This window comes from Ctenopharyngodon idella, chromosome 5, assembly GCF_019924925.1.
Source record: "Ctenopharyngodon idella isolate HZGC_01 chromosome 5, HZGC01, whole genome shotgun sequence".
Lineage (NCBI taxonomy): Eukaryota > Metazoa > Chordata > Actinopteri > Cypriniformes > Xenocyprididae > Ctenopharyngodon > Ctenopharyngodon idella.
Window position 1 is genome coordinate 30,339,331 of NC_067224.1, and position 13,625 is coordinate 30,352,955.

The following is a 13,625-nucleotide window of genomic DNA, read 5'->3' on the forward strand; positions in this document are numbered from 1 at the left end:
TTTGGAAGATTTCAGAACAATTCCACACGTGTAATTGCGAGACGTTGAAAATTATTTTAATATGCAAAACTGTTACCCAATCATAGCAGTGGGTGTTTACTTCTAAGTCTTGAATGTGGCACGCCCATCAAAACAGTGTTTCAAAGAGAGGGTCAAAAACAGGATAGAAAATAGCCTATTCTAAATTAGGATGTTTTTTCTTATTAACAAGTGGACCTCAAAGAACATTATAATTAAAAAAAAAAAAAATGCAGTTCATGACCCCTTTAATACTTTCATTCAGCAAGGAAGCATTCAATAAATGCTTAAAAACTCCCATTCACTTTTTTGATTATGCTGTAAATATGTAGATAAATATTTATCAATTTGTATAGAAAAATTAATTTAATTATTATTATTATTTTTTTTTTTGTATATCGATTTTATTTCTCAACAGCCTCAAGCCTCTCTTGTCAGCAGGATTACGGTGTGGTGGGCAGGTTGATTGTGACTTACTGTAGGTCACACGCTACAGCTAAATCTTGTCTTTGCCTTCTTTTTTTCGTCCAGGCTGGACTTTGTGTCTGATAGCCTTTTTCCTTCTCATCCTCTTCCCGTCTTCCACATCGCACCCAGCAAGGGATTCCCGCCTACCATCCTTCATTTCCCTTATATTTTTGTGCTCTGTAATTTTTATGCCACTCACGCTCTTCCTTGCGTCTGCTCCTGCTGCAGCGTGATCCAAGAATGAAGCAGTCACAGACACGTGTTTAGGAAGCCTAATGCGGACTGTTCACTGTAACGTACTGTATGTTGAACACTTTTTGTTGTACTTGGTGCCTTTTGTGTTAATCCTTATTTTGAACAGAGTAGTCCTTATTTTATTCCCCTCTTCCATTAATATTAATGTTAGACATGACCAAATTTCATGCACATTTTTAATGCATAGTATCGTCACATAGGAAAAAGATATATACAGTATATATATAAATTATAAAGGTAGTTCTAGAACGAAGTTTACAAACAAATTGTGGGGAATTTCAATTTAGAAGCAGAGTTAAATGCATGTCTGTTGCTCAATTTTCACCAGCTCCCATACTTTACGGTGGGGAACAGGCAACAATGTCAGCCTCAGCCTGAAGCAGTGACAAAATTCATCACCTAAAGAGTCCCTAAAGAACAGGAAGAAAAGACATTTCACATGCAAGACAATTTTAAGATTGAGCTTGTGGAAATGCATCCCAATTGGATTTAACATTCTGTTAAACCTCCTGTGCCTCGTATTTAAGTACTAAAAGCGTCATGGTGAAAAGCTTATCCTGGGCTTGGAATTAGTACTGTCACTATGTCGCAGTGTTGTCCAGGATGACCTAAGCCAATCAGCTCACTGTGTGCCTTTTGGAGGCCAGACATCATCCAAGTGTCACCGTCACTAATGCGGAAGTCACTTTGGCTAAATCAGGAGGATATAAGGAGGATATATATCCTTTTCCACTCCTGTGAAACGCATACTGTGCGCACATACACACACACACAAACACACCCTTATCAGAGGCTCATCATTGCATATCACTGCATGCTACCCTGTTCCCTGGTATCTGTTGCTATGACAACGTATAGCAACACAGTTCCATGTCTGCCAAGTTACGGAATGGTTGTTGGTGTTTTTGGTGCAGATCTGATTTATAAATGACTGTAAACAAACAATGCAGGCTAGCAACAACCCTCATCGTGATGTTTTTACTTTAGATTCTTTTATGCTACTGATGCATCACTGCTAAAGTACTTGTTGGTACTTTTCAGTACATTGTGGGTGTCATTTTTGGATTACTGCTCACTGTGGGGGGGAAATCTATTGAATTATGAATTCATTTAAATGTTAAAATGTGTTAACAATTATTGTTGCATAGTGTTTTTGTTTAAATTTTCAATATAATGTTGATATACATAACTGTTCAAAAGTTTGGGGTCTGAAAGATTTTTATTTTTTTTGAAAAGTTGAAACTCATTCAGCAAGGATGCACTAAATTGATCGAAAGTGACAGTAAAGACATTTATAATGTTACATAAGGTCTCTTTTTCAAATGAGAATGCTTTTGAATTATTTTGAACTTTCTATTCTAGTGTAGAGCAGGTAAAGTGAATGTTTCCACAAAAATATTAAGCAGCACAACTGTTTTTGACATTGATAATATTAAGAAATGTTTTTTGAGCAGCAAATCAGCATATTAGAATGATTTCTGAAGGATCATGTGACACTGAAGAATGGAGTAATGATGCTGAAAATCCAGCTTTTCCATGAGAGGAGTAAATTACATTTTAAAATATATTAAAATAGAACAAAATGTTAGATTGTAATCATAATTCATAATTTACTGTTTTTGCTGGATTTCTGGATGGATAAATGCAGCATTGGTGAGCATAAGAGAAATCCTACCAACCCATCGAAGGGAAATAAGATAAAAAGTATATTGCTGAAATCAAATAAATACTTTTTGCACAAAATATACATTTTATTTACTTGGTTCATAAAAAATCTTCTATTCTTCTATTGAAATATTGTATGTTAAACCATGGTGATGGTTCAACACTCAAAGAATGATAAAATTAAGTAACAAAGTCAATATACATGGAGAGTAGATGGTTTATTTGTAGAACATGATGAATTATAGTCATTTGAATTCTGAAGTTTCTGTGAAGTTATTAGGGTGACGTCTAGGCCTATAAATACCTAAAGATGACATTACAACCAAACAGATTTTTCACTAAATGAACATGTCAGAGTTGAGCATTCCGAGGTCAGAGAGTACATTGTGATAGTGAACAGGCAACTGGGTCTAATTTTGTTCCTTTTCCTCCTCTTGCCCAGTTGACAATGTCTGTTAGCATGGTGTTTGACTGTGGAAATGGAGCAGCACAGATTCCTATGTAGTTAAGGACCAGAGAAACAGACCACAAAAATAGTGTTTTTCAGGAAAGTGAACCTCCTGCATTTGTAACTTGCTGTTAGAATCAGCTGGCCCACTGTTCCAACAATTAAAAAAACTGCAATCACATGCTATAATGTGCAAAAATATGCATCTAATAATTATTTGCTCTTTTATGTTAGCTTTATGAAGTAAAAAGTACTCTGTACTTGAGCACGAATGTAGAGAAATGGCACTGTGTGTACCAGTAGTTGTTTGGTCATTACTTGATAAAGGCATATATTTTTTTTTTTTTTTTTTGACTGAGAAGACTTTCCTGCAGAGCAAGCTAACTCAATAATCCATTTATTTTAAGCACTTAGGGGCATGATCCAGCCCTCTGATTGCTGCTGCCTGCCTCTCGCTTTGTGTTTTCCACAATTAAGTTTTGTGTATGTGTGTTTGTTTCAAACAGGAAGCAGGAGTACTGTGGAGCTCAGAAAGTTTTACAGCTTAACTGCTTCATTAATTCTTTAATCAGACACATTTAATTGAGCCTGCAGTGAGTGAAGTCATGCCAAGAGAGGATGTTTTTTCCTTCTGCGTGTTCTTACATTTGTGTATGTTTGAGACGACCTTTCATATGACCTTGCTTTTAAGGAACTGCCCGTACATGGCTGCTTGGCAAGTGTTGTTTTAGCCACGTCTAAGTTTAGATGCTTCATTTTGGAGTGCAGATATTGATAAGAACCTACTTCTGGTAGTTCTGTGTGTATGTTTTAGTGTCCATGCAGCTTGAGCTCGACCGCAGTGGCTTTTAATCATGATAAAACGCATTTCAGCAAGTCCACCTACTGCATAATCAACATTTACGACACCTCGTAAGATCAGGATTCATTTTTACTCGTTCCCAGCGCCCACCTTCATTTCAGACCTGTCATCCAAACAGAAAGGTGGGGTCTGCGATCAATGGCGTTCGCCAAATTGGCTTTATGAGTTCCATTCCACCATCCACCTGTTTCATCTGCCCCTACGCCCACATACTGGAGGAAGGGGATGGTGAGAAAATAAGATCTCTCTTCTCTCTGCTGAAACTTGCCCAGGGCTGCCACTGCTCCTGCTGGCTTGTTTCAGTGTGATGAATGCCATAGCAAAGACTGCATGTCCAAAAAAAAAAAAAAAAAAAAAAAAAAAAAAGAATAGAATAGAGCATTACATTATGGGTTTGGCCGATTTGTCTGAGGTTGTCAGGCTGAACTCATCTTCACCTCTCATGTCATCTAGCTTTTTTGAACACATTTATGGTGTTTATTCCAAAAATCAGAAACACTTTATTTGGTTATAATTTGGCCTCGGTTGTGTACACAAGACAACACAATACAGGTCAACACCTGGAGTTAATTATAATAAAACTGGACAAATTTCAGCCGAAACATGGGCAAAGTGATTGTTTGCTCTTTTTCACCTAGTCTATTTTCATTTGGTCCAGTGAAAGCAGACAGTTCAGTAGGAGGCAATAGTTTATTGTAGTCCATGTTGTCTGTTGGCAGTTGTGTGGAGTGTGTTGGTTCAGACAGGGAAGAGCTCATGCCAGGCCACTAAACACAGGAACCTACCCACCACCAGTGGATTATGACATCATTGCTCTGCCTCTGATTGGACGGGGGATGAGGGAAACCCCAGAGCTGATTGGGTGGAGCCACAACTGTCTGTTGGTGGTTGTTTTTTTTCCTCTTCTCTTCTGTCTTTTTTTTTTTTTTTTTTTATGCAATTGGGGTTTGTAACTATTTTCAGATGCCGTAGAAAACTCATTTTCTTATTCTTCTTTAAGCCATGTTTTCTTAGGCACAGTTGTGGAGTTTGTTTTTCCAACTTATTTATTACAAGAACTACTTTTAAATGGTAAACTTATGAGCATTTAGAACTTTATGTGCCAGGATTTCCTCATGGAAAACCTGGGAATATCAGGGAATTTTAAAATTGTCATTTCCTGGCCTGCGGATGTCTTGGAAATGAATAAAACATTAAACTCATGAAAGTTTCTATAGTGAACATAATTTGTTTCTAGTTACAAGGCTCAAGAAAAGTGTTTTTTTTTTCTGCCAGCCCATTTGGCCAGTAGTTTTTATATTTAATAATTTTTATTTAAAGGATTAGTTCACTTCTGAATGAAAATTTCCTGATAATTTACTCACCCCCATGTCATCCAAGATGTTCATGTCTTTCTTTCTTCATTAAAAAAGAAATTAAGGTTTTTGAGGAAAACATTTCAGGATTCTTCTCCATATAGTGGACTTCAAATTGCAGTTTCAGTGCAGCTTCAAAGGGCTCTACGCGATCCCAGACGAGGAATAAGGGTCTTATCTAGCGAAACGATCGGTCATTTTCTAAAAAATAAAATAAAAATGTATATACTTTTTAACCACAAATGCTCATCTTGCACTAGCTCTGCGATCCGCACGCATGACGTAATCACGTTACAAAGGTCATGCGTGGCATAAGTGGAAGTACCGATCCAGTGTCTACAAAGCGAACATGCAAAGATTAAGCCAAACGCCCTTTACAAAAAAAAGGTAAAACAATGATATTGGATGATTTTGAAGTTGGAGGAGAAAATTAGATGAAGATTTTCGCCCTACCGTGGTACTTCCGCCTATGTCACATGTGACCTTTCAATGTAATGCGTGGCTGAGCAGTGCAAGACAAGCATTTGTGGTTAAAAAGTATATACATTTTTATTTTTTAAAAATGACCAATCGTTTTGGTGTAATAATAATAATAATAATAATAAAATAATAATAATAATTATTATTATTAAATATTCCTTTCAAAAGTTTGGAGTTCTTTTATTCAGCAAGGAAGCATTAAATTGATCAAAAAGTGACAGTACATTGTTACAAAAAATATTCAAATAAATGCTGTTCCTTTGAACTTTCTGTTCATCAAAAAATCTTGAAAAAGGAATCATCATTATATTTTTGATCAAATAAATGCAGCCTTGGTGAGCATATGGTTTTTGAAAAAGGCCTCTTAAGTCTTACTGACCAACTTGGAATAGTAGTGTGTATATTTAGAAAATGTTAAATTTACTTTTTAAAACTATTAATGTATAATTTAGTTTTAATATATATCATATTTTTTTACATTTTCTGAGTGCAATCTCAGAAACAAAAATCCTAATCCAGTGAACATGAACAACTGGAAAGAAGCCATAGAAATGAATTGTCCACAAAAAAAAGGGGAACCCTGATATACAGGGTTAACCCTGTATGTTTCATTAATCTGCATGTTTCTCATGCTGTCTCTCTCCCTATCTCACTTCTGTTTCTCTTAGATGTTTGTGGTTAATAAGGCTGATGACACCAGCTGCTCCCTGCATGAGTTCACTATCACTGGCTCAACCTATGCTCCAGAGGGACAAGTGTAAGAGCACACACAAACACACTCAGAGCCCTTGATCCTTTCCAAAACATCATGTCATTTTTACCTTCTCCAAATAATCTAATGCTCATTCTGTATACTTTGTTTGTATTTACCTCCCTTCATCTTACAATAACTGTCTCTCCCTTAGGCTGATGGCTGACAAGCCGGTGCAGTGTGGAGAATATGATGGTCTGGTGGAACTGGCTACTATCTGCTCCCTGTGCAACGACTCTTCTCTGGACTATAATGAGGTCAGCGGTGTGTGCGAGGATCTTCTCATGCATCTAAGCCTCGGATGCCATATTTACCCTTCTTAGTTTAACAAAAAGAGTCTCGTTCAGTGTTTTTGAGCCTGTCCTGCTCTCATTGCTGAAGTGTTAACCATTCACCCTGTGTTCCTCAGGGACAGGCAGCTTTTTAATTTGCTTGTTTTGTGCATTTGGCTTGTATTTCTCATCTCTGTGCCATTGCCATGGTATCATGGTTACTGTGTTGCGTAATATATAATTTTCCGTGGTTGTCAGGTTGGGTAAAGGACAGGGCAAGTTAGGACAAGCCAAAGATTTTTAAAACGTGCTTTGTTGTTGAAGGCACCCAATCTAATGTTATAAAGTTAAAGGATGCCATTAGAGTAAAAATACATTAAGGGCCAGATTTACTAAGCAGGGCAAATTAGCTTGAGAGTGCAATTTCCAAAAAAGCACAAATGGGAGTGGAAAGTTCTGCAGGTGATCTACTGACAACGTGCAAATTAAAGAACTCCGATGCAGCCGGATCATTTTCATAATGACCAACGCTATCAGCGCAAATTAGCGTCTGGTTTAAGACATGCTTTTTGGGGGGTGGCGCAAATACCAGTAAATTGACTATGCAATAAGGTCAGCCGCAAAAATAACTGTTGTCCAGGCCTTTTCAGCGCTAATTTTTCACTGCATGTCTTTAGTAAATCCTGACAGTAGTTTTTTAATGCCAAAAGAGGGTTTGCGCTGGTGCAAGCTGTTAGCAAATTTAAATCGGCAGGATTAAGCATATACTAAAACCGTCTTATCACTGTATTCTCACCATGTTTTTAATAGGATAAATAATCACTAGATGAGTAAATACCATGTTTCACTACCACAGCACCTTGCTTCCTGGAATAATGCAAATATTTTAGGACAGAGTTGACCACCATCCATAAAGTGAACTGTGAATCTAATAAACCATTATAGATGTTAACACAGGAACCATGTGTTTGAATGACGCGTAACAATGTTGGGATGTTTATGGTCTTTAGGTGCAGCTATTATAGTTACAAACAGGGTTCCAATGATCATGGAAAACCTGGAAATATCATATAATTGTAAAATTGTTATTTACAGTCTTGGAAAGGTCATGAAAATAATCTATTTTGCAGTATACCACTGTTTAGAAATTAGTCTTTGAGCATTTCACCTTGTGCCACATTCAAATCTCAGGATGTTTTTGATTTTACTAAAGACATTAGTACATTACAATGTATAACAGTTCAAATCTATAAATCCCAAGTATTGGTTCTTGACATACAAAGTAAAATCTGCTACAGCTATGAAATGATTTTTACATTTACATACGTAACCATTCAAAAGTTTGGGATCAGTAGGAGATTGGTGCTTTTATTCATCAAGGACACATAAAATTTATCAAAAGTGACAGTAAAGACATTTATATTGTTACAAAAGCTTTCCATTTCAAACTAATTCTGAACTTTCTATTCCTCAAAGAATCCTGAAGAAAATCATGGTTTCCACAAAAATATTAAGCAGCACTGAAATCTTTCTTGAGCAGCAAATCATTATATTAGAATGATTTCTGAAGAATCATGTGATACTGAAGACTGGGGTAATAATGCTGAAAATTCAGCTTTGCCATCACATGAATTTAATTACATTTTAAAATATATTTAAAAATGAAAACAGTTATTTTAAATTGTAATTGTTTCACTATATTATGGTTTTTACTGTATTTTGATCAAATAAATGCATCCTTGCATCCTTTCAAAAATCTTACAGACCCCAAACTTTTGAACACTAGTGTACATGCATTTTCTAAACTGATTTGCATTTAATGTTTAACAGTACCAAAGAATCACGTGCCATGTGCTTTTATTTTAAAAATAAAAAGCATTATCCAGTAATTAAGAATGACTGGGAAAGTCATGAAAATTAACTGCCCAAAAATGTTAAGAACTCTATATATAAACTATTTAAAATATTATAATAGGACATGCTTAGTTGCTGGACTTGTACAGAGTTAAATGAAGTTGGATTACTTTGTTACAGTACAAACTCGCATGGTCCATTGCTTTTATGTGACATTTAAAGTGCACATAAACCGTAATCATTTCTGAAATGAGTGCATGACTCTAGGATTATGCAAGTGCCGTATTCTACATGTTGTTTGTGCTGATAGGGCACTGAATGTTTACACACTTTTGTGCTTATGCTGTCCCGCAGGCTAAAGGAGTGTACGAGAAAGTGGGCGAGGCCACGGAAACTGCGCTCACGACGCTGGTGGAGAAGATGAACGTGTTTAAAACGGACCTCTCTGGACTCAGCAAAGTGGACCGAGCTGCAGCGTGCAACTTGGTAAGAAGGGAGCCATGGGGTGCAACAGGATATGAGACAGACTGCAATAAAAGAGAACATAACAGGAGAGTTTGTGATGAAAAACGATAAATAGAGGGATAGATAGTTGAAGCTTCAGAAGATATATTAGAGCTCATAAAGTTTGGCTAGTGGTGCAAAGCAGGATATTTAAAAGAAATGAAGACATGGTGTAGGAATTGGGTAGGATTAAGGGATGTGGAATACGGTCATGCAGAATAAGGCATTAATATGCGCTTTATAAGTACTCAACAACACAGTCAAGTGTGATGATATGGATTGGCATGTGTACGATCCATCAGTATAAACAAAATGATTGTGACTAAAACCCTGAAAACATGATTGGTTATTGTCTCCGTCTAACACACAAACACTCTTAAGAAGATAAATCCACGCTGATTGGTGTCAGTATGATGTGAAAGACCACTGGGACAAAACAAAAACATTGGAACAGTCTTGATCCCTCTCTCCCTTTTTCCCTACGGGATCAATTTTCTCTGAAAGAGTGAATGACCAGCACCGCTTTCTTTATTCTGCTGACCCCTGAAGCCTTCTCCTTTCCAAAAAAGAAACTTAGTCACACAGACTCCCAGAGGCAAAGCATAATATTTAGATAACCAGGCGAGTGTATGGAGAGGTTATCTAAACTTTCCACTCTGATCCAAAACTTCACTGCCCTTTGGAAATGAAAAGAGACATTTCTTCTGTCAGCACATATTGGTGGTAAACTTTCAAAGATGTCAAACGGTTGAATGGGCACATAGATGGATGTAAGGGGGAGTTAGATGTTTTTTTTTTTTGTTTTGTTTTTTTGTTTTTTTAAAGCTGTTGAGGATAGAGAACACAGGAAGCCTGCTGAGGAATGACGTCATGTTCTCAGATAAGCTGGAAACGGGAGACACTGGTTTTCTCACACATGCATGCCTTATCTAAACATCTGTAGAATGACTGAGTAGATCATCTGATCCTATTATAAAAGAGAGCCACAGACAGGCAGCAACAGAGACAGAGCAAGATGTACTGTAGGTAGGTCAGTGTAAATGCCTTCTGTTCTCATGTGACGGAGGTGGTTTCCACCTAGTGGCAAAATGATGCCGTTGCATCACTGAAAGTTTCTCTTGCATATTTTATTTTTATATTATTTTATTTTTTCAAAAGAAAATACATAACAGGGAATTATGGGGGATGATCTGATCAGTTTTTATTTTTTAGCAAAATATTATTTATTTATGCTAGAAATATGTACATTCCCAATTCAAAATTTTGGGGTCAGTAAGTTTTTTTTTTTTGTTTGTTTGTTTGTTTTTTTTTTTAAAGAAATTAATACTTTTATTAAGCAAGGACACATTAAATTGCTCAAAAGTGACAGTAAAAACAAAATATTTCTATTTCAGATAAACATCATTCTTTCTATTCATCAAAGAATCCTGAAATGTAAAAATATATCACTGTTTCTACAAAAATATTAAGCAATTAAAAAATGTTTCTTGGCAACCAAATCAGCATATTATAATGATTTCTGAAAGATCATGTGACACAGAACTAGAGTAATGGTTACTGAAAATTCAGCTTTTCCATCACAGGAATAACTTGTATATTATTGTGTGTGTATATATATATATATATAATATTTTTTTTATTTTTTTATTATACTAATATTTCATTTCATATTACTGTTTACTGTATTTTTTAATTAAATAAATGCAGCCTTGGTGAGCATAAGAAAAAAATCTTACCAACCCCAAAACTTTTGAATGTTTTTTCATTAAATGTTGTGTACTTTTTTCATAAAAGTATAAATGAAAAGTTATCTGCAGGGATGCCTTATTGTTTAACCCTGCGGTCAGTTGTCTGAATGACTAACCTCTAGAACTGTCACCTGCATACTGTGGGTCAAACATATTTGGAAATATGTTTGAGCTGCTGCTGTAATCTTTATCACTTGATGTGATATTGATTAAAGTCTTAAACACTTTTTGAGAAAACTACTGCAGTGTTGCATAGAATCTGTCAGTTATTGTGTATATTAAGGCAGCCCTAAAAACAGCTGAGAGTGACATCTTACCCAACACACAAAATGACAGTATAGAGTGTTTCACTTTTGTTTAATGTAACTTCCCTCATTCTCTCTCCTTTTTCTTTCCTTTTTTCCCCTAGATTATCAGAAAACTAATGCAGAAAAAATTCACACTGGAGTTTTCTAGAGACAGGAAGTCCATGTCTGTGTACTGCTCTCCCAATGGCTCAAACTCTCAGAGCAAGATGTTTGTCAAGGTACTTCTAACTTAAACACACATCCAAAAACATTGCTTTCAAAAGTAACATTCCCCAACACTGCCAATGCATTACAATATTGTGTTACTCCCTAAAAAGTAACTAATTCCGTTACTTAGTTACATTTTTTTTTATGGAAAGTATTGCATTACATTATTTTTGCATTACTTTTTCTCATATGGGCTGGTCTTGCTTGTTTTTTAAAATAGAAAAAAAAAAATGTTATTTTTAGCAAAGGTAAAGGCCCTTTTGCACCAAAAGTGCAATTGCAAAAGGTACTGCAAATACACACCTGTACAGTAGAGGGCGCTTTAAAAAATAAATAAATAAATAAATAACTCCGATATTTTGTTGTAAATTTTACAGTAATGCATTTCTTGAAAAAAGTAATCTGATTATGTAACTTGCGATACCCCCAACACTGATTATCGGACATCTATAAATACCCTCAGTAAACTTTGCTATATTTCATTCATCCTTTCATTCTTTCCGTATGTAGGGTGCTCCAGAGAGCGTGATTGACCGCTGTCAGTTTGTGCGTGTTGGTAAAAACCGTGTCCCGTTGACCATGGCAGTGAAGGAGGAGCTGATGAGCACTATTAGAGACTGGGGGTCAGGCAGGGACACACTGCGCTGCTTGGCTTTGGCCACACGAGACACTCCCCCTTCTGATGACAAAATGGACCTGGAGAACTCTGTCAAGTTCGCGGAGTATGAAGTGAGAGAGTTTGGATGTTGTGTAGAATCTTTATACACATCTGCACTGCATTGTTTACCACCATAGTTTTACCAGTTATCTTTTTTAAACTCATTTCGCTTTGTATACTATAATGTATTTGTATAATGTATAAAGTATTTGAACACTTAAATGACACTAAAAATATACCAGTGTCATTGCGTTATATAGCAAAACATCAAGAGCTTTATTTTAAAGCAGGATAACACAAAGACACTTTTCAAATGTCTTTTGAAATAGAATATATAGATTTAAAATTATGTATTAAAACCAATTTTAATTAGTTATTATTATAGTTTGTTACATTTATATTTATTATTAACAATTGTCAATTAACAATTAAAGCAATATATATATATATATATATATATATATATGTATATGTACAAATAATATTTGTTTGTAGATACCATTTCTTCTTTTTTGGGTCTTGCTTTTGTTTGTTTAATGAAATTAAAGTGATAGTTCACTCAAAAATGAAAATTCTGTCATCATTTACTCCCCCTCAGGTTGTTCCAAACCTGTATAGATTTATTTGTTCTGCTGTACACATAGGAAGATATTTGAAAGAATGTTTTTAACCAAGCAGATCTTGCCCCCTGTTGACTACCACAGTATTTTTTTCCCCCTACTATGGTAGTCAATGGGGGGGGACAAGATCTGCTTGGTTACATACATTCTTTCAAATATCTTCCTTTGTGTTCAGCAGAACAAAGAAATTCATACAGGTTTGGAACAACTTGAGGGGGAGTAAATGATGACAGAATTTTCATTTTTGGGTGAACTATCCCTTTAAATTCATAAAGTTTGCATGTGGATTAAGTCATGTAATTTTACATATCTGGGATTACATGCAAAATTTGTTCATCTGTTTAGTCAAATCTCACCTTCGTTGGCTGTGTGGGGATGTTGGATCCACCCAGAAAGGAGGTGATTGGCTCAGTGAAGCTGTGCAGCAAGGCCGGTATACGTGTCATCATGATCACCGGGGACAACAAGGGCACCGCCGTGGCCATCTGCAGACGCATCGGCATTTTCAATGAGGATGAAGATGTGGAAGGAAGGGCCTACACGGGTAGAGAGTTCGATGACCTGACTCCAGAGGCCCAGCGAGAGGCTGTGAAAAGGGCACGGTGCTTCGCCCGTGTCGAGCCTGCACACAAGTCAAAGATTGTTGCTTATCTACAGTCCTTTGATGAGATCACAGCGATGGTGAGATATAGTGGTTAGTGACTGGTTTCACAAAGGTTCCTCATAAAAAAACTGTTAAAACACCAAAAGAGGGTCCGAAATAAACATTCGCCAACCACCCAATAGTAGTAAACATTGACTTGAAAAAGTGAAAGTCAGTCATCAGTTGGTTACTTTATTAGGAGCTACAGCATAATAAATGTTTTAAATTGAATTGTAAGAACAATAGTCTGACCCTTTCTGATGTAAGTTCGCTATTATAGTCAATAATTTTCTCAAATCACCCACCATTAGCAAGTGTGGAAAAAAAGTTAATTTTGAGCCCTGCACTCAAACCTTTTTAATTGAAATTAACATGAAAATAGTCATGGAATTATTAGGCATTAACCTAACCTTTAATATTAATATTATTGTATAATCTTATTGCTATGCTTTTGGTTTGAGTAAAATAAAATATGCTTCAATACCACCACCAATGAATAACTTTTAATA

At 35.9% G+C, this 13,625-nt stretch overlaps 1 protein-coding gene across 2 annotated transcripts in view; it reads left to right on the top strand.

The window, feature by feature from the left end:
• atp2a3 (ATPase sarcoplasmic/endoplasmic reticulum Ca2+ transporting 3) overlaps positions 1-13,625 on the top strand; it is a 62,179-nt gene that overhangs the window by 39,230 nt on the left and 9,324 nt on the right. For both annotated transcript variants that reach the window (XM_051893260.1, XM_051893259.1), the window contains exons 9-14: positions 6,220-6,308; positions 6,457-6,559; positions 8,783-8,914; positions 11,090-11,206; positions 11,706-11,924; positions 12,819-13,154. In XM_051893260.1, coding sequence (XP_051749220.1) covers positions 6,220-6,308; positions 6,457-6,559; positions 8,783-8,914; positions 11,090-11,206; positions 11,706-11,924; positions 12,819-13,154 — 996 coding nt within the window. The remainder of the gene's footprint in view (positions 1-6,219; positions 6,309-6,456; positions 6,560-8,782; positions 8,915-11,089; positions 11,207-11,705; positions 11,925-12,818; positions 13,155-13,625) is intronic.